Source organism: Dreissena polymorpha, chromosome 1 (genome assembly GCF_020536995.1).
Source record: "Dreissena polymorpha isolate Duluth1 chromosome 1, UMN_Dpol_1.0, whole genome shotgun sequence".
Lineage (NCBI taxonomy): Eukaryota > Metazoa > Mollusca > Bivalvia > Myida > Dreissenidae > Dreissena > Dreissena polymorpha.
This window is the reverse complement of record NC_068355.1, coordinates 41,694,017-41,716,315: the sequence shown is the minus strand read 5'-3', so window position 1 is coordinate 41,716,315 and position 22,299 is coordinate 41,694,017. Positions and strand designations below refer to the sequence as shown.

The window sequence follows — 22,299 nt, the reverse complement described above, 5'->3', positions numbered from 1 at the left end:
TTTTTGCTTACTGTAATTGTTAAATGAATTTAAAATGCTGGTTCCTACTGGTGAAATCAGAATTTGCGAGCCATCCTCAATTAAGTAGCTATGAACATGTGAAAGTTAATATTATTTACAACCGAGCATCAGAGCGAAAAGTTGGCCTTTGAGAAATCACTTCCGGCAACCCTGCATAACCTTGTTCGGGAATGGATTAACGTTCCATACGCATTAAACAGGAACTAAGCTCTCTCAGAGCCATTCATTGGCATGTACATGTTTAGTTCAAACGCTCAATTTCTTAAAATAATATTTCTTGTTAGATGCTGACCTGTTTTATCATAGTGTTGATTAGTGGAAAAAAAATTGCACGACAACCGTTAATAAATAATACAGTATCGTGGCTATATTAGCGTCAGAAAAAAGATAAAAATGAGAGTAGCGTTAGAAACGCGAATAATTTAAGACGGTAAAGCAGCCGCTTTTAAATGTTACCACTGTTCAATGCAATATCATAAGCTATGATATGCATTTGCTACGCTTCAATGAACGTTAAGTTTATTTAGTATTAACCCATTTATGCCTAGCGTCCTGAAAAAGGACATTGCAAACAGCGTAGACCCAGATGAGACGCCGCATCATGCGGCGTCTCATCTGGGTCTACGCTGTTTGCTTAAAGGAATTTCTGTAAGAAATGTTCTAAATATAGAAATAAATATACTAGACATTCCTAATTTTGGAAATAAATTGATCCAACTTAGAAGGATGGGAGAGTACACTCGGCATAAAGGGTTAAACGCCCACGACATATCTGTACCTGTTAATGTAGGGTAACTCGCAGGATTAGAATCGCTTATTTATGTTTATGAAACAATTTGAAAGTGTCACTATAAAAATCATTAAATTTTTCAACAGCTCATTTCTCTCGAGGAAACGACTATAAATGGGACATAACCTTATAGAACTAAAGCCTGCTACACCGATACTGAAAAGCGACGCTAATCCAGCCATCAATAAATGAATTAAGGCACTATATCTAGTCTGAATGCAAAACGAACATCATCTTAACCTTAATTGATGAATGAACAGTTACACTCATCTGACATGCTTCAATGTCAATGAGTCTCGGTGAAAAGCATAACTAAATTAAATCAGTTCAGTGCATTTACATGTTTAGATCATGGGTGCATGTCAAAGATGTAAGTTTTCGTAAATTGATTCACTTAGTTTTAGTCTCTAAAGTATAAACAACTTAAGGTCGACAAAAGAATCTCACAAACTCGCGTTCGGAGAGTTGGTTATAATTGCGCGATGTCATTCAGCGTCAGAAAATTGCACCATCGTAGATGCGCCACTGAGGCTCGTGCCAATAAAAGGCTGCAGAACAAAAAAAAACTTTGTCAATATGTGTCACGAGCAAGGACAATTCGTGAACTGATTTTGATAGAACACATGAGCGGCGATCTCCCTGCATTATCCGCGGTCATTCGCAGCATCGCGTTCAGATCTCGCGTTCACGTGTGCGTCATTAACGCAAGTCAGGAGCGCACCGCGTTTAATGTATCTTTCTAACAAGCTCCTCTTATAATATGTCGAATTAGCCTTTCAGTAGCCTCCATTCGGTCCTTTGGCGCCCTTGGATACAGGTATCATGTTAATGCCGGCGTAAATCAATCACTATTGCTAATATACCAAATACGCGCGTTTTTTTAAGTATTGGTAGTCTTGAAAAAGAATCAATGCGGAATTAAAACTTGCACTGTGGCATTACTAAAAGAACATGTGAAAAGAAGACGCGACACACGCTCGTCTACCGCAATGTCCTTGTGGTAACCGCTCCAGACGAACAACTAACAGAAATCAGTAGCACGTGACCGCAAAAGCGTCGTACGTCGTCCGCATAGACACTATTCGTCTATAGGTTGGCAAAGTCCGAATAATTCAGTGAAACAAAACGAGTTAGACGTTGTTTCGACGCACTGCGACTTAACGACTGAACTCACGACCAACGATGCAACTTCTTCGCTTGCGCAGGGACGCCAATGCACGTTTTCTACAAATATCTTGATACATCCCGGTTGTGACCGCGGCCCTATGTAAGCGTAGCGTTTAATCTAGCGTTATTTTTTGAGGACGTCGATCATGAAACTATGCGAATGTAAGCAGATTAAAACGAAAACATCAGACTACTGTAGTATTATGAAAACATAATTTGGCTCGGAGTAAAAAAAGTGTTCATTACTTAAGGTCCGTCTCAGTATTGAAAGCACATGATATAATTCTGAATCAGATATCTTTACCAAAACATGTGTTTGCTTACATGAACTTGTCGATTAAACGAAGCAAACATCCGATTTATAATATATTTCATGTAATATACATTAATTTAATGTTTCAGATTTCAAATAAATACTGCCTTACAATTAACGGTAATACAAATAAGTCTCATAATTAACAACATGCAACAATAAAAAACCATTTGCATACTGGACTTTTAAACCACTAGTACGTTTCTTAATTTTTATCCGATAAAATATACCTTTTTATGCAGACTTAATACGCAAACCTCTTAAATTGCATAATTATACCTTCTATCCAATACTGTGCATGAGCAGGAAAGTCTTTTTGACATATCGAAAAACGTTACATTCTTATCGTTTTTTCTAAGATTATACGAATAGCATGTGGCAGGTCGCCAGAGCAAAATAACAAAATAATAGCATAATAAATTAACGGTTACATATGACGATCCAGGGACCTATACAAACAAAGTCCCTGGACGATCATATAAATATTTATGTCACTCAGCTGTAAAAAATCGAGTGAAATCGGATCTTCAACCCAGCAGATACAGAAAAATTGAGAATACAACATTTCCAGATAATCCTACGGACGTGCAGACGATTGCACTGATTTGTGCTTCCCACTTTGCGAAATAACACATTAATTTAATCCATTCATATAGAATTTGACATTTTAAATCCATTCATACAGAATTTGACATTAAATCTAAATACTAAAATTTATTAATGACAACATACATTTAAGAAATTACTTCATTCCAACAAATTGTCAAGAACTGACCATCTGAAAGCTTATGAGCATTGTTGAGAAAGAGATGGAAAACAAGCCCCATTCACTCACATGTGCGTTGCATCTGTGAGCAAAGCCCCAGCCAGATTTGCATTACCTGACAGTCATGATCATTATTGCACAAAACCCACATTGTTACTCCAATCTACAGAGAACGAGTCACACAACCTCATTACATCAAACTCAAAACAGAAATGTAATAACTGTCACAGCAGAATGTACATTGATTTGAGCAGCGGCAGTGGACTCTTCTTAAGAAACAGCCACCGACTGTGGGATGGCATCCGTTCCAAAGAGCTCCTCAAAGTGTTTTACATAAATCTCACAGTGCTCACCTGAAACAAATAAACAACTATTTTATTTCAAGGTATCCCTTTGTTTTCTGTGTACAACAGTATTTATGAATCTGATCAATTTGAAATGTTTCTATGTTTTTTATCAAGTCTGTTGTTAAAATAGTTTTACACCTTGAGGTATAAAGTATGCTGCATTTTCACCTTGTTGAAAACATCGAACCCCTAATAAAGTGACTGCATTTTGTTTATTTAAATTACATCATTTGATGTTTCTCCGTCGTTTTCTTTCGTTCATATTAAAAATAAAGACAGAAACATATGAAAATGATGGGATAAATAGAATACCATGTTAGAGTTAAATACGTTTATAAGTTTTTTCATTTGCTTGACACAAAAACTGAACCACTAAACAAGGCTAGTGGTTAAGATTACTTCACAACTGAGGTAGCAAGCCCACTATAGTTAACATAAAAGAGTGTGGTAAGAAATCTCATATACCAACAGTATAAAGTTCTGGTAGTGGTTACCTGGGTGAAAGACTGGGCTGCCACGGAGACGAATGTTTCTCTGCTGGAAGAACTTGAAGACGGTGAAAAAGAGCTGCTTGTCCAGGGTGTTCATGGCGGCCTCCAGAAACTTCCTGGATGATACTGTGTCCGTAATACCAGCCTTACGTATAAACCTGGCCAACATAACAGTGGTACACAATGTATTCAAAGACTTTCCCTAACCTCTAGACATGATTTCATAATGTATTTGGGCCATGCTCTGTGAAAAGGGGGTTTAATGCATGTGTGTAAAGTGTAGTCCCTGATTAGCCTGTGCAGTCCAAAACTGCTAAGAAGAGACTTTCTTTAACCAGAAAATACCATAAAAGCGGAAAGTGTCGTCCCTTATTAGCCTGCAGACTGCACAGGCTTATCTGGGACGACACTTTACGCGCATGCATTAAACCCCCTTTCCACAGAGCACGGCCCATTTCCATTACTTTGACTATGATATTAGACTTTAGAACATGGGTAAACAAGGATATCAGTGAAACCCATGATGCGCTTTGTCAATATATGTGTTCCTTGTGTGGAAACTAATTATTTTTCAAGGGGCCATAACTCTTTAAAAACTCACTGGAGTGGAACAATATGACAGATATGCCCTCCATGAAGGATTCTGCATGGTTTCATAAACTTCGGATAAAAAATTCCTGTGATCACAAAAACATCAATTCTTTAGATTGTCATATTACTTATCGAAGGGCACTTACCACCTTAATAAAATCTATTACTTTGTGACCTTAACATTGACCCCATTGAACTCAAACCTCATGAAAAGGTAGAGGTCCATGCAAGGTACCTACATGCCAAATATGTAAGAGATGGGTAAAATATTGAAGGCGCTTTGAGAAACTGTAACAAAAGTGTGACGGAAAAATCAATTATTAGCCTCGGTGACCTTGACCCCAGTGACCCCAAACCTCATCAAAAGGTAGAGGTCCATGCAAGGTACCTACATGCCAAATATGTAAGAGATCAGTAAAATATTGAAGGCGCTATGAGAAACTGTAACAAAAGTGCATGTGACGGAAGGAAGGAGGTATGGAAGGAAGGAAGGAAGGAAGGAAGGAAGGAAGGAAGGAAGGAAGGAAGGAAGGAAGGAAGGAAGGAAGGAAGGAAGGAAGGAAGGAAGGAAGGAAGGAAGGAAGGAAGGAAGGAAGGAAGGAAGGAAGGAAGGAAGGAAGGAAGGACAAACCGGCAACTATATGCTCCCTGAAAATTTTTGGGGAGCATAAAAACAATCGTACACTATTAATATAGATTACAGAGATATATTTTATTCTCTAAAAGCCAATAACAAATAACTGTGAAACAAGTATTACACATCTGACACTAATTTTTGTGGATCAAATTGAATATATGCAGGGCTCGCACTGTCGTTCGCCACTTGAGCCATTTGCGAAAATATTGAGAATTTGGCTCAAGAAAAATCGGATTTGCTTAAATGCTAAAATCTCGTAAAATTTCATTAAAAACAGCCGCCATTTTAACCCGAAACTGGTTTTCTATATTTTTCTCTTTGTTTCAATGAAAGTATTCGCAATTTTGACAATGAACGAAAACCGGTCTGCACCTGTATCGAGACATCGCTTGACCTTATTGTTATTGAAGTGCACATGGTAGCTGGCCATCAAAACTGAGCTCGCTTACACATGAAATGACGTTGTTGAATGAAACGTAAAAATGGGTGGAGCTTTGAATACACAGTTAATATTGTTGTCTGCAAACAAAATAGCGGCCGGTCGCAAATGTCGTATTATAAGATTAAAAATGAAAATAAGCGTGACAATAAATTAATTATTTCCAAGCTGACTATCGATCTAAATTAAAGAGTGATAATTAAATAATTAGTTCTATGTCAGTGATGTTACAACTTTCTGCCAATTTTCGATTGAAATGAAAGGTGATAATTAATTAATTTGATCATTTTACTCATACACTATGCTAACTAACAGCGGCGTATTTTAATCAAAGGAAAACGTGAAAAACACGCGCGGTTAAATTGCAATAATTAAAGTTTAATTAAAGTTACGAATTTGTAACACATTGGAAGAGTAATTCATATCGTCTACAATATAAATGGAAGTAACCACTTTGTCCGTGCAGTCGCTAACATGTCTTCTTTAACCTTAAGGCGTCCTTTGGACGAAAATGAGTCTGAACAAAAAAATAAATAAAAATAAAATAGAGCATTCCAAGATTCATGGAAAGTTGATAATAATTGGTTTTGCTTTGAGAATGAATCAAAATCAATGTACTGTGACCTATGCATTAAGATGCAGAATTCCAACACGTTCACTGTAGGTTGCAATATCCTGAAAAAAGACTCGGTGATGAAACATGCAAAGTCTAAAGGTAAGATTTTGAAGATGAGAGGAATTTTAATTTGAAATTACTTTGAAATGCTAAAGTCTAACTATATGTATATATGCAGATGAAACAAACGAAAACTGGTTGGCAATAGGCCCAAAACGCAGCACAGACAATCTAATTTCCAAATTTTTTTTCGGGGGGGGGGGGGGGGGGGGGGGGGGGGGTGGCTCAAAGATATTTTGGGCCAGCGCTTGTCTTTAAACTGGTAAAAGATATAATCAATTAAATTGTATAGCCAATAAAACTGGCTTAAGGTTATGTCAATTAAAATGTATGGGCCATAAAACTACTATTTCAAAACTAAACAAACCCTCAATAGACAATTAACACAAACACTCAACAGATAAATTACACAAACTATTCACCTTACAGCTGGCAGTAACTGGTTTTTGGACAGCAGCACTTCAATTATTTCTTCATTAGCAGTTGCTAATCTCTGGAAAAAGATCAGGACAACAATTGAACTGGCGTATTTTTGCTGTACTTTGATATTGATTTAAATATGGAGAAGAGTGGAGATGATCATATAGGTTCCATGTGTTGTTTTTTACCGTTAGCATGTCCAAGGCCAGCTGGTGGGCAGGAGGGTATTCAGTCTCCAGGGAGAGCATCAAGCAGGCCTGAAACATGAAAATTAATTTTATTTTACGACCTTACTGCAATTAAAACAAGCAAATATGTTGAATTGATATCCCCGCCAAATAAATTTTGTTTATAGATTGGTGCAAATAACTTGATACACAGTATAATCCTAACAAAATAATTAAGTGTAAGGTAATTGTTAAAAACATTTAAATTCTCCTATTTCTATACACCCATGAAGTTTCATGATGATATTTTGTATTGAATCTGAGATAGAGCAATGAAAAGTAACATCATACAAGAACAACAAAGGACAATAACTCTTATTTAGGGAAGTGTAGGGTTTAGGTTCTTGTGCAAGGTAATTCTCCTCAGTGACACTTCCCCATATTGATATCAATACACCCATGAAGTTTCATGTTAAAATCTTGTATGGTATCTGAGATATAGCCCTGTAAATTAACATCATACAAAAAACAAAGGGAAAAAACTCAAATTTAAGAAATTGAAGGGTTATGATTCTTGAGCATGACACTTCTCCTCATTGATAAATATACACCCATGAAGTGTCATGTTGATTTCTTATTTTATCTCTGAGATGTAGCCATGAAAAAGTTTGTGACAGATAGATGGACATACTAACTGACGGACAAACTGACAGAAGGACAACACCAATTCTATTGTCCTCTGTCTTTGGCGGGGGATAACAATACACTAATACTTGCAGAATGTTTTGGAAATGTAGTTTTTGTTGACATTGATTTAAATACTCACTTTATGTATATAGATAAGCAAACATTCTAGCAACAAACTCAAGACACAAAAATATCTCAAAATCTAAGAATTGTATGTAAGTTCATAAATCTGTATAAGGCAGTAAGAGAGAAATTCTAGGGACCAGTTTCCCATAACCCTCCCCCAGTGTCCACGTACCAGGGGCTTGGAGTCACTGAGGACATGGTACTGTAGGAACTGATGCAGCTGGTAGAAGCAGTTGTTATGCACCAGGGTGTTGATGAGCAGCTCATACACATAGTGCTGAAACACAGAGAAACTGACTTCAGACATTGCTTGTTGATGAGCAGCTCATACACATAGTGCTGGAACACGGAGAAACTGACTTCAGACATTGCTTTGTCTTTGGAGCTTAGAGGATACAGCATGGATTCAGACAGAGGCTTATTTCAATAAACCAAGGGCCATAACTATTCACTTTGGTTGATCATAAATCTTGGCTAAACAGTGATAATTTAGTTTTAACATCAGCATTTCTATCAAGTTTAATGAAAAAAAGATAAAACTTTGACGTTTAAAACAAAACTCATAGTTAGGAAGGTATAAACTGGAGTGCCCACCTGTACGGGAATGTCGCGTTGACTCAGAGAACGGATGTACTCAATCAGAACTGCCACCTTGAACTTGTATGGGATTTTCTAATTTTAAACAAAAAATCACATTATCACAAGTTACCAATGAACAATTTCATTTACTAGCTTAAGTCCTTCAAATGTATGGACGGTGTCACATTTTAGTTATTTCTGCTACCACAATTTTTGTCATATGAGAAAACTATAATACATGTAATCAGAATATTTCCTAATAGGCCCTTTAGCCACATACCCTGTTTAATCAACCTAGGTACTTTTTGGACATGCAAACTGACACAGTGATGTACCAGGTGTAAACCTATGGTCACCTCTAGTTCCACCATATTGACCATTTTTCTATATTAAACCTTTCCCCATTCGAAGCACAGTGGAAATGGCTATGTGCAAACAGCATAAAACCACAACAGCCTGCGAGTAACTCGCAGTCTGTTCAGGTTTTATGCGGTTTGCTGCTCATCAGTATCTAAGGTTTGGAGTTGGAGCCTTAAAAACTTGAATCTAGTAAGAAAGGTCTAAAATTCAATTTAACTTTCTGAGGGACTACAAATGCGTGAAAATAGGTATCTAAGTGGTAAAGGCTTAAATACTGTTGACATAAAACTTACACTCCCCATACGCAATCTAAACTTGTATATAAATGTATGAAGTAGAATACTATAAGCTCACTTTGTTATCAAGCACAAAACCTTTGCCTATATTTAGTACTAATAACAATGGCCAGATCTATGAAATCCCTAAAACCATATCTAAGAAACTAGCTTACCACAAAATTAACCTGCCAATAACATATTTGTGCAAAATTACAAGTGAAAAAATGCCCAAGATTTTTTCAAGAGAGTAATAAACAGTCATGGTCCATTGCTTGTTTTTCATATGGGGAATAAATGTTTTCAGCTGGAAACATATTCTGCAAGAAAAAAATCTGAAAAACTTAAACCTTGACTGGGCAACCAAATTGTCAAGTTTCAAATGGCATTTAAACATACTTCAAACCTAAGAAGTGACCCTGAGCAATTTTCATCCGTAAATTAGCAGACAAATCTATCAATATAAGCCACACAATGCCTAACTCTTTAATGCCATACTGCTGCCAAATTGCCAAAGCAATCAGTTTTTACCACCCTGTAACCATTTTTCCACTTGTATGAAATCATGACCTATGAAAAGTGTTCAATATAATTATATATGGCAAACTACCTTACTAGTTACTAGGTATGTTTTTATAAATATGAAGTGCAACTCCATATTTTTTTTTACAAATAATATTTTATATCATAGTGTTTTGTAAATTTTAACACATGCCAAATTTCATATAAACAAGGAAGAAAATCGTCTATGGGTTATTCAGCAATAATTATGGGCGGAGCTTATACACTGAAAGCACACGCTGTAACTAAACAAAACATGCCGATACATTTTCCACCAGCATACCGGTAATAATCCGGTATTTTATGAATGAAAGTCGGAGATCTGATCAACAGAACAGTCGAAAGTTATTTTTATAGGCGGAACTTCACATAAAATAGTACACAAGAAAAATAAGATACACTGTATAAATCTTGAGTAAAAACCGTGTTAGAATCAAAATTATTCGTGTACGTTATAGTTTGTTATAGAATAACCCAGAGCCGGAAGTTTAGATGCCTGGTTTCAAATCACTCGTGCTTCGCACTCATATTTAATCCCTATGCATCTAAACTTCCGGCCATGGGTTATTCGACAACAAACTATTACGTACACAAATTATTTCTTAAATAACCAACAGTTAGGAGTATAGATCAGAAGGAATAAAATCAAGCAAGCCCAAAATTATAGCATGCCTGTGTAGTTACAAGATCGCCTTCCATTTATCTTTATGAATCAATGCAATTCCATATTTAATTACGCAAAATATAATTCTTTCATAGTTCATTGTCAAATAACCCACGGTCAAGAGTATAGATCAACAGTGTGTCTCTTTGCAAAAATTAATACACACAACCAGGGCTTTTTTTTCCTTCTTTTAGACTAGCCGTGGACGGACATTTTGACATGGACAATTCACAGACACGGACAATTCAATCTAATACGGCCGCGATTTTTAACAAAAAACGGACATTTTGTGCTCAAAACTGTCAAAAACAGACATTTAACAATTAAAAATTAAGTTTCGTTTCACTGTTTTTCATTTCGATTTCGCAATTTTTGTTTACTTATCATTAAATGACGTCGTTGTTTCGATCGATTACACACGTAAATAGATTCAAAATTTTGAAACCGGTGCATATTAGTTAACGCCCGGCCGATCAACCTCACCATTATCCAAACAAAATAGCGTCGTAGTAGATATTGTCCAGACAAACATCATGGTCAAGTTTCATCATTATTGAAATAAAACTCTGGCGTATGGAGTGTTTTTGTTTTTGTAAGATTTGACATGGTTACCTATATTTTGAGTTGACCACACTTACCAAACATTAAAACTTGCTACAAAAATAAATATTATGACCAAGATTCATAAAATCTGAAACAAAATTGTGACCTCTAGAGTGTTAACAAGGATTTTGTATAATATAAAGAAAATTTGAACAATCTAAGGGCAATAATTATGGCATTAATTATGTGATTTTGCTCATTATCAAACTTGACGGAGATCTTTCAGCAACTTTGATAAAGAATGCTTGAGAAATGTGAATGCTAGAGTGTTTGCAAACCAAATGTGGACGGACAGACGGCTGACAAAGACCATTCCTAAAACCACACTTGAGCATCAGGTGAGCTAAAAAGTGTGTTACACCAATCTGAGCCATTTTCCAACTTGTCCAAGAAATCAATAAAACCAATGTATTGACTAAGTTTCATGATGATTAGGCAAAAAATGTAACTTCTAAAGTGTTCGATCACAAGGTTTCTCTCGAGTCACATAAGGAAAACTGCCCCTTCCCCTGGCAGCCATGTTTTTTGACCGATCGGGACCATTTGCGAACTCATCTGAGATATATATAAAACCAATCATTTCACCAAGATTCATGATGATTTGGCAAATAATGTGACTTCTAGAAATCTCACAAGCTTTTTTTACTATATAAATATACTTCCCCCCCCCGGCAGCCGTGTTATTCAACTGACCGGAACCATTTTCAAACTCAACTCTCGTATCAAGGAAACAAATGTTCTGACCAAATTTCATTTACATTGATCCCAAAATGTGACTTCTAGAGTGTTCGCATGTTTTCACAATATACATATAGAGAAAAATACCCCGCCCACTGGCGGCCATGTTTTTTCACTGATCTGGACCATTTTCAAACTCGTCCGAGATATCAATAAAACCAATGTTTTGACCTAATTTTATGATGATTGGGCAAAAATTGTGACTTCTAGTGTGTTTAAAGGGTTTCTCTATAGCCAAATAAGGAAAACTGCCCCACCCACTGGCGGCCATGTTTTTCAACCGACTGAAACCACTTTTGAACTCAACCAACATATCATTAAGGCAAATATTTTGACTAAATTTAATAAAAATTGGGCCAAAACGGTGACTTCTAGAGCTCTCACATGTTTTCAATATATACATATAGAGAAAAATGCCCCGCCCACTGGCAGCCATGTTTTTCACCAATCTGGACCATTTTCGAACTCGTCGAGATATCAATAAAACCAATTCTTTGACCAACTTTCATGATGATTGGGCAACAATTGTGACATCTAGAGTGTTTACAAGGTTTCTCTATAGCCATATAAGGAAAACTGCCCCACCCACTGGCGGCCATGTTTCTCAACAGACTGAAACCACTTTTTAACTTAACCAACATATCATTAAGGCAAACATTTTGACCAAATTTCATGAAAATTGGGCAAAAAAAGGTGACTTCTAGAGCGTTCACATGTTTTCACTAGATATATATATATAGAAAAATGCCCCGCCCACTGGCCGCCATGTTTTTTCACCGATCTGGACCATTTCCGAACTCGTCCGACATATTAATAAAACCAATGTGTTGACCAACTTTCATGATGATTGGGCAAAAATTGTGACTTCTAAAGTGTTTACAACGTTTCTCTATAGCCAAATAAGAAAAACTGCCCCGCCCACTGGCGGCCATGTTTTTCAACTGAGCGGAACCACTTTTGAACTCAACCAACATATCAATAAGGCAAACACTTTGACAAAGTTACATGAATATTGTGCATAAAATGTGACTTCTACAGTGTTTACAAGTTTTTTTTTACCTAGTGACCTTGTTTTAGACCCTGCATGACCCAGTTTCGAACTCGATCGAGATATCATTGGGACAAATCTTTTGACCAAGTTTCATGAAGATCGGACAATAATGTGGCCTCTAGAGTGTTTACGAACAAATGTGGACGGATGACGGACAAATACCGGTCACAAAAGCTCACCTGAGTAATCAAGTGAGCTAAAAAGCCGAATCTTCTACAGAAGGGTAAGTGTTTTTACAATGCACAATTAAAACAGAAATGGATTCAATTATGAGGAAAGTAATCTGATTTTTTTATGCAAATGAAAGCATTGGTAACCGAGAACGAGACTTGTTATTCTATATCTTATCCGTTTGCAATTATTGTAAATACTGGTTCAAATGAAGTATAACTGTGATCCATTCACATGAACATGTTTAACAGTTTCAGTATTGTAATGTTCTGGGAACGATATATATTAATTAAGATACCAACTATTTCTGACATCAAAAGTAGTTCTTTCACTTGTTGTACTTTATTTCGGATATGTTAAAATTCGGACATCTAAAAATAGTGATATTTATGTGTTGATTTGTTTTTGATAGTTTGTAAAAATATGTTTTTGTGTTATTTCAGACAACAAGAATGAATGGTTGCAATTATCCTGTGCCTTTTAGTCAAGAAATAGATGTGAAAAATGTTCATTTAATTGGACCTGGAAATAAACCACCACAGATAACAGAACCCTTTAAACAACAGGTGTTGTTTTAGAATTTGTAAAATTTCATAATAAACAGAAGTTGATTTATAACATGTCCAAATGACCAAATGTAACTGTTTAACAATTTAAATTAAGATACTTTATTTTCTGATTTTTGATTCATTTTTCCTTTCAGATGATATACATTTGTGTGATTCTAGGTTTCAATAAATAATTCTGATACATTTATGCAGGATACTGTTACATTATTGTTAACATTATTATATTTTGTTGGTTATCTGGTTTATTAAGTGAAAAAGTGATTTATATAAAAATAAAGCTTATTAAGACTTATTAAGGTACTTGTTGTTATTTATGTATTAACTAATATACATACTTCTAAAAGTAATAAAAAAATACAGTCAATGCCATCTTTCATTAATGTAGTAAGGTTCTTTAAATGATTGTTCTTATCAATAAAGTCGGAATAACTGGTGGTTTTCACACTGCGATAAAGTTGCACAACTTTTTTGGGGCCAGTAAAACCCCTGAATAAACTATTCATACATGGAAGATATGCTTTTATTACATTATTTTCATAATATTTAAGTGTTAAACATGCTTTTACTATACTTATGCATTGATTTCTGAATTTCACAATATGTACAAGTTCGCGACTCGTTTTTCACAATTTTCAGTAGTTCGCGACTCATTTTTTCACAATTTCAAAAAGTTCGCGACTCATTTTTCACAAAATGAGGGGCCAGGGCCACTTCACAAAATCAGGAAAAAAAGCCCTGACATAACACTCTTTGTTGTTATATGACTGCCAACATACCGAGTTATCCTCAAACACTGCAAACACATTGGTGTACATGTCAGATTGGTCTATGATCACCCTGTCTCTCGGGTCCTGTTGGGAGGATGGCTCAATCGCCTACAAGTCAGATAAAGACACACTATAGCTAATGTAACTGCATTTCTATGGGCTGTTTTGCTGTTTAAATACTCAACATATGGAATTTTCATTACCTTTTTGTAGCTAAACAACAATTTGTCAAACTTGTGATGAAGAAATCCAGCCAATGAATCATGTGATAGGTAGCATGATGTTATAGAAAGGAGATTTTTAAATTATATCTATAATTTTACTTGTATTGTCTTGCACTTTAAAGGTGTTTATCAGGAAAATGTGACTGAAAAAAGCAAATAGATGACAGTGCTTTAATCACTATTTACATCCCATTCATTACATCAGCTTTGATTCACTGACCCCTAGAAACGAACAAAATTAACAGCAGTAAATAAAAAATTTTGTTTATATACTGATATTTCCATGAAACTTAACCGCAAGCAATACCAGAATTAACAAGCAAAGTCGTTGAATTGATATCCCCCGCCAATATGCTTCTTGACAATTTTTTTTTTATATTTGACACTCAAAAAAGAAGTTTTTCAAGATACAAAGGGCCATAACTTCGTTATTTACAGATGGTGTACAATGCCATTTAGTGTGCAACATCCCCTTATCCATATATATATACTCATGCCAAGTTTCAATGAAATCTGCCAAAGCACTTCCAAGACATGGCTCCGGACGAACGGAAAGATGGACGGAAAGTCGAAAGGAAAGACGAAAAGACGGAAGGACGGACAACGATAAAACAATATCCCTCCGCCGATGACGGGGGATACAAAAGTATAGAATGAGCCTAATTCTGGGAAAACAGGGCTTAATGCATGTGTTTAAAGTGGCATCCCAGATTAGACTGTGCAGTCCCCACAAGCTAATCTGGGACAACACTTTTGGCCTAAGTGGATTTTTGCTAAGAAGAAACTTCCTTTAAGCAGACATTAACATAAAAGCGAATAGTGTCATTGATAATTAGTGTCTCAAGTAATATTCAGTTTCTTAATTAAGCTCCCCAGCCAAGCCCAGTTACCACGGTTACCAAGGCCTGTATCTCCTGGTCAAGGTACTGCATATAGCCGTCATTGAGCATGTCCAGTATACGGGAAATCACCGGCAGACCGACCTGCATCCCCGGCATCAGCATCTGGCGGAACACGTCCAAGATCACCACCTTGCTCTTCTGTCTCTGCAGCAGGAACTTGACCAGGCGGCACTGACATACCAGAAGGAATTATTACACTTAACTTCATTCTTTAAGTTTAAGTTGTATTTAATTGAAGACCTTTCTGACTGGATTCAAGTTTTAAAAGCTTCATTTCCAACCCTTAGAAACTGATGAGCAGGAAGCATCATAAAACCTAAACAGACTGCAAGTTACTTGCAGGCTGTCCTGGTTTTATGGTGTTTGCACATAGACATTTTCACTTTGCTTCTGAGTGAGACAGGCTTAAAGAAACCAAAGGTTTTCAAGTTTTAAGCATAGATGAGTATGATAACTTTTAGACCTAGTATTGGAGCTTTGGAGTCATTTAATAGCCACCAGCCTTATACCAATTGGGTGCGTTATTGATTATTATATCTGTCTGATCATTATTCTGATATGAATACATTTTTAGAGTTTGAGCAATGGAAATGAACATTTATACAATCACCATTTTACTGCATTCTTTAATCAGTACCACAATATCAATGAACATGCATAACCTTGTCTGGAATCATAGTGACTAGGGGCTCTAACTTCAGTTCCACACTCCACAGGCAACCTGAAATTGTCACGTAACTATCTCAAATCATCTGAACAGACGGTGTGTCTGAAATAATCAACACAATTCAGTCTATGGATACTTTAACGCTGTTCTAAATGGATGCAGAAACATAAATGAAATATCTTTTAACAAAAGGGTCATAATGGTACAATGCACTCATCGGTGTGTGAATTAAGCATAATTATGTTCTTTTCAAGTTAATACAGTATTAAGACTATTTCTGAAGGTAAAATTCGTCCTTTACCCAAAATTGTAAAGTTTTGTCTAACACCAATACCGCTTGCTACAAAGCTTTGATACTTGGATGGTTGATGCCTTTGAACACTATAAACACACCTGACCTCATTTTGAACTTGAAACTGACCTACTTTTTTGAATCAGAAGGTCATAATCCAAAATGACACGTTTCATCTTACATCAACAACACTTCTACAAACTTGACACTTAAAAAGAGGTTATCTATAAACACTCTTAACACCCTGCCCCCATCATTTTGACCTTGTAATTTTCCTACTTTAAGACTTTAATGTATTCAAATGGGCCAAATTAATTGATTCTGGCAAGGCATCCATTGTGAAAATATGCGTTTATTGAACACATCATCTTCTCCATCTTAAATCTGAACATGATGCTGTATATAAACCTGTAAATAGCTGTTTCGGACAGGCAGGCTTACTGACAGACAGAGACTTACCCTACTACGCACTTATAAATTATTTCGTGAAAATGAAAAGTAGTCGCTTTTTAAATCGTATAAATTTCAAATACACATTTAACCATGGTGGCTATTGTCTATTACTGACCAAGCTTTGCATCTATTACAATGTTGGGCTGGAACACAATCCAATTGGCTGAATCTATCATGGTGTCAAAGATTTTTTTTTCTAATTGAACACTTTTAAACTATAATATGTGTTAACTTCTAGAATTAACGGTACTATGCAATAACACGAGACGTAATCTGTAATACAACACATCAGTCTATGCTATAACACGAGACGTAATCTGTAATACAACACATCAGTCTATGCAATAACACGAGACGTAATCTGTAATACAACACATCAGTTTATGCTATAATCAAGTTCATCTCCGCCAAGTAACAGATACAGTATTGACGCTTCTGTGGGTGTGAATGTCAGAGTTTATTTACAGGTCATCGCTGCGTCTGCACGACTACCTTATGTGCTGACCTGCATATCGACGCTTCCACATATGGATCATGTTTATATAAAATCAGCAATATTGCCAAATCATCACATTTAGTTTATGCAAAAGACCATGGGCATTTTGTTTGTAATTTGGGGAAGAGCAAGTGGAAATGTAAATCATTGTGCAAATAACAAGTGGTAAGTTTTGTAATCAAGCAAAGCACATGTGGCAACGTCTGTGATTTTGCAAAGAAAATGTGACAATGTTTGCTATTTTGCAAAGAAAATGTGACAATGTTTGTTATTTTGCCAAAAAAATGTGAAAATGTTTGTTATTTTTCAAAGATAATGTGGCGATGTTTGTGATTTTGCAAACAAAATGTAGTAATGTTTGGGAGTTTGCAAAGAGCATATGGCGATGTTTGAAATTTTGCAAAAAGCATGTGTCAATGTTTGTGATTTTGTTAAGAGCATACGGCAATGTTTGGTATTTGTAAAAGCATGTGGCAATTTTCATACTTTTGCAAAGATCATGTGACAATGCTTGTTATTTGTTTGAGCAAGTGCCAATATTTATGATTTGTAAAGAGCTTAAGGGAATATTTGTGATTTTGCAAAGAGCAAGTGGACATGTTTGTGATTTGCGAAGAGCATGTGTCAATTTTTGAGATTTTAGGAAATGATGGTTATTAATAATGAAACAAAAGAAGCAGAGAAGTTTAACCATTTTATGGTAAAAGACTGAATTCATCTATAATGGCCAAGTTCATGTAGATATTTTTTTCTAACTTTTCTCAAGGATACATAATTCACAGTTGTATTCCATCTTGTCTTGACCTTGCTGTATGTTCAGTGCTGAAATAAGAAGTTACAAATTGTAAACCGTGTTGATACAAGAAACAAAAGAGAAAACTGCATAAAAGCCCTTTACAGGAGCAGCAGGAAGAAACAAGAAACCATCGGAGACGGATGATGCTCCCCAAAGATTTTTTTTGCCACAATATTGCACTATATATTCAGATAAAAGGAAACGTCTTGAGGGCACAGAAGTTGGGGGGACAGTAAATGGAAAATTTCAAAGGGCCATAACTCTGTGAAAAATCATCCGACCAGAACCCGCTGATAATATGCACATCTCCTCTTGGTAGTGAAGCTTCCCATAAAGTTTCATTGAATTCCGGTCATAAGTTGATGAGAAATAGCCCGGACAAGATTTGCACTATATGTACAGTTACAGGAAAATTTCAAAGGGCCATAACTCTGTAAAAAATCATCCGACCAGAACCCGCTGATTATATGCACATTTCCTCTTGGTAGTAAAGCTTCCCATGAAGTTTCATTGAATTCCAGACAGACGAAGTGGCGACTATATGCTCCCCTCAACATTTTTGGGGGCAGCATAAAAATATTAGATACATTAGAAAGGTCTGTTTTTAGCTCTGATAGCCATCTTATGTTGGGGAGCAGTACCATGTTCACATGTTTGGTAAAAGACTTTCCAAGTAACTTAATTTTATAATCCAACAAGATCAACTAAGTACTTTTGAAAATATTACCTGAATAAACAATTCAAATTGTAAACCACAGCAGAGTGCCCACCTAAAAAACAAGCAGTTTCTTGCTTACCTATAAACCAAGATTTTCGTTTAAAAATACTAACTAATAAAGGAATACAATTATATCAAATTTCAATTAATGTAAAGTCATTAATTAGAGTGAGCCCTAGACTTACTAGGCAGGTACATTTTGAAGGGTTTGATAGGCAGGGGAGACACCACAGGGAAGTGATTGGTCACGAACCCATCTGAGTCGCCGTCCAGTTGAATGTCAAATATCACAGATGTCTGAAACACCAACATACAAACAGTAAGAGCCCCTTTCTGAGAAAAGTGGGCTTAATGCACATGCATAACGTGTCATCCCAGATAGCCAGTGCAATCCGCACAGGATTTGTGGTTAGAACAAACTTCCTTTAAATAAATAATTACTTCAGAGCTGAAAATGTTATCCCTGATAAGCCTGTGCAGACCTCACAGGCTAACCTGGGATGAGATTTAAAGCCCATGCAATAAGCCCAGTTTTCTCCGAACAACTTATATGCATCTTCACATGGCAGGAATGCCCTTGAGGAAACCTGGCTCTAGGAAGTTAAAAAATGTTTGTTTCCACAATCATAATCACTTATATCATTTCCCACATTATTTAAATATATATATTTATTTATTTTATGCTTTCCGGTGGTATATAAATTGTAGAGAAATATCAGTGAAGTAAAACTGGTATTCCACTGTTTTAAACAGTGATAAATAACAGTAAAAAATATCGATATTTTTCACTGTTTTACTGTGAAATGAAGTCATGTTTTCGATGAAATGACATCATAAATCCAGCAATATTATCAAGTTAAACTCTTTTACAATGCAAATAAACAGTAACAAAATGCATAAAATAACAAGAGGGCCAAGATGGCCCTAGTTCGCTCACCTGAGAGGAGTCGGTTCATTCAATCAATACCAATGTTAAATTTGACCTAGATATTGTCCAGACAAACATCCTGGTCAAGTTTTATCATTATTTCATCTTCGAGTCATGATCAATATACCTATGAAGTTTCATGATCCTAGGCATAAGCATTCTTGAGTTATCATCCAGAAACCATTTTTCTAAGTTGAGTCACCGTGACATTGACATCCATTGTGTCAATACGTTATTTGGCACTGTGACCTTGACCTTTGACCTAGTGACCTGATAATCAATATGGGTAATATGCGAGTCATGGTCATATACCTATGAAGTTTCATGAACCTAGGCATAAGCATTCTCGAGTTATCATCCAGAAACCATTTTACTATTTCAGGTCACCGTGACCTTGACCTTTGACCTAGTGACCTGAAAATCAATAGGGGTCATCTGCGAGTCATGATCATTGTACCTATGAATTTTCATGATCCTAGACATTAGCGTTTTTGAGTTATCATCCAGAAACCATTTTACTTTTTCAGGTCATCCCAACCTTGACCTTTAACCTAGTGACTTGAAAATCAATAGGGGTCATCTTCGAGTCATGATCAATGTACCTATGAAGTTTCATGATCCTAGGCATAAGCGCTCTTGAGTTATCATCTGGAAACCATTTTACTATTTTTTTTCAGGTCACCGTGACCTTGACCTTTGACCTAGTGACCTGAAAATCAATAGGAGTCATCTACAAGTCATGATCAATGTACCTATGAAGTTTCATGATCCTAGGCCTAAGCATTCTTGAGTTATCATCCGGAAACCATTCTACTATTTTGGGTCATCGTGACCTTGACCTTTGACCTATGGACCTGAAAATCAATAGGGGTCATCCGCTAGTCATGATCAATGTAGCTATGATGTTTCATGATCCTTAGCATAAGCGTTCTTGAGGTATCATCCGGAAACCATTTTACTGCTTTGGGTCTCCGTGACCTTGACCTTTGACCTAGAGACCTGAAAATCAATAGGGGTCATCTGCGAGTCATGATCAATGTATCTATGAAGTTTCATGATCCTAGGCATAAGTGTTCTTGAGTTATCATCCGGAAATCGTTTTACTATTTCGGGTCATCATGACCTTGACCTTTGACCTAGTGACCTAAAAATCAATATGAGTCATCTGCAAGTCATGATCAATGAACCTATGAAGTTTCATGATCCTTGGCAAAAGCACTCTTGAGTTATCATCCGGAAACCATCTGGTGGACGGACGGACCAACATGAGCAAAACAATATACCCCTCGTCTTCGAAGGGGGGGGGGGCATAATGAGAAAAATGCCCCCCTCCCAGCAGCCATGTTATTCAACTGACAGGAACCATTTTTGAACTCAACTCTCGTATCAAGGAAAAAAATGTTCTGATCAAATTTCATGAAAATTGGGCCAAAAATGATACTTCTACTGTGTTCACATGTCTTCACAATGTACATATAGAGAAAAACGCCCTGCCCACTGGCAGCCATGTTTTTTCACCAATCCCGACCATCTTCGAACTCATTCGAGATATCAATAAAACCAATGTTTTGACCAACTTTCATGATGATTGGGCAAAAATTGTGACTTCTAGAGTGTTTACAAGGTTTCTCTATAGCCAAATAGGGAAAACTGCCACTAAATAAATATAGAAAAAAATGCCCCGCCCACTGGCGGCAATGTTTTTTCACCGATCTCTACCATTTTCGAACTTGTCCGATACATCAATTTAACCAATGTTTTGACCATTTTTCATGATGATTGGGCAAAAATTGTGACTTCTAGAGTGTTTACAAGGTTTCTCTATAGCCAAATAAGGAAAACTGCCCCGCCCACTGGCGGCCATGTTTTTCAACAGATTGGAACCACTTTTCAACTCAACCAAGATATCATTAAGACAAACATTTTGACAAAGTTACATGAAGATTGAACATAAAATGTGACTTTTACAGTGATTACAAGGGTTTTCTTTTTTTTTACCTAGAGACCCTGTTTTTGACCCGGCACAACCCAGTTTCGAACTCGGCCGAGATTTTATTGGGGCAAAGCTTTTGAACAAGTTTCATGAAGATGGGACATGAAATGTGGCCTCTAGAATGTTTACGAGCAAATGTTAACGGACGGACGGACAGACAGACGGACATACGACGGACAAAGACCGGTCAGAAAAGCTCACCTGAGCAATCAGGTGAGCTAAAAAGAAAATTTGTTGGAATCGATGATAAATCGATTTGAATTCACTCGTGATCATAAAAAATACATACATTATATGATCACTCCTGAAATAAAATCAATATTCCATCGATTCCAACAAATATCCTCTCTCTCTCTCTCTCTCTCTCTATATATATATATATAAACATAAAAAATTAAAAGAAATTATACCAGCTGATACAAGTCAGGTATAAACTTAACATTATGCCCTTCCCAGTCTTATTATAGTTTTTTTTCTCTTCATTTCATTCTGAACTGTTAAGGTTATGATGAGAAATAAATAATTAAATGCCAACATTTAGGAGTTATATTCTGAAACATTTCTACACTGATGATATGACAAAAATTGCTGTTCAACTCTTTCGTTTAAACAATACACTTCACTACCATGAAATATGTTTGCATTTAAAGGGGCCTTTTCACAGATTTTGGCATTTTTTTAACTTATTCATTAAATGCTTTATTTTGATAAATGTAAACATTGGATCGTAAAAGCTCCAGTACAAAATCAAGAAAAAAATTAAAAAAGGAAAAGAACATTGCCCGGAGCAGGTTTCGAACCAATGACCCCTGGAGTCCTGCCAGAGTCCTGAAGTAAAAAAGCTTTAGCCTACT

General features: G+C 36.2%; 1 protein-coding gene across 4 annotated transcripts in view; it reads right to left on the bottom strand.

Annotated features, from left to right (window-relative positions):
* Positions 1-2,331: 2,331 nt before the first annotated feature.
* Positions 2,332-22,299, bottom strand: part of LOC127877987 (regulator of MON1-CCZ1 complex-like) — a 43,489-nt gene continuing 23,521 nt past the window's right edge. For 2 of the 4 annotated variants that reach the window (XM_052424337.1, XM_052424348.1), the window contains 12 exons: positions 18,710-18,821; positions 17,782-17,832; positions 16,630-16,683; positions 15,765-15,823; positions 15,091-15,273; positions 13,986-14,084; positions 8,233-8,310; positions 7,811-7,915; positions 6,847-6,915; positions 6,661-6,731; positions 3,899-4,053; positions 2,332-3,410 (listed from right to left, as the gene is read on the bottom strand). In XM_052424337.1, the coding sequence (XP_052280297.1) occupies positions 3,328-3,410; positions 3,899-4,053; positions 6,661-6,731; positions 6,847-6,915; positions 7,811-7,915; positions 8,233-8,310; positions 13,986-14,084; positions 15,091-15,273; positions 15,765-15,823; positions 16,630-16,683; positions 17,782-17,832; positions 18,710-18,821 (1,119 nt within the window). In that variant the 3' untranslated portion in view covers positions 2,332-3,327. Of the gene's footprint in view, positions 3,411-3,898; positions 4,054-6,658; positions 6,732-6,846; positions 6,916-7,810; positions 7,978-8,232; positions 8,311-13,985; positions 14,085-15,090; positions 15,274-15,764; positions 15,824-16,629; positions 16,684-17,781; positions 17,833-18,709; positions 18,822-22,299 lie in introns of those variants that run through there. The other 2 variants (XM_052424343.1, XR_008048708.1) reach the window with 2 other exon arrangements.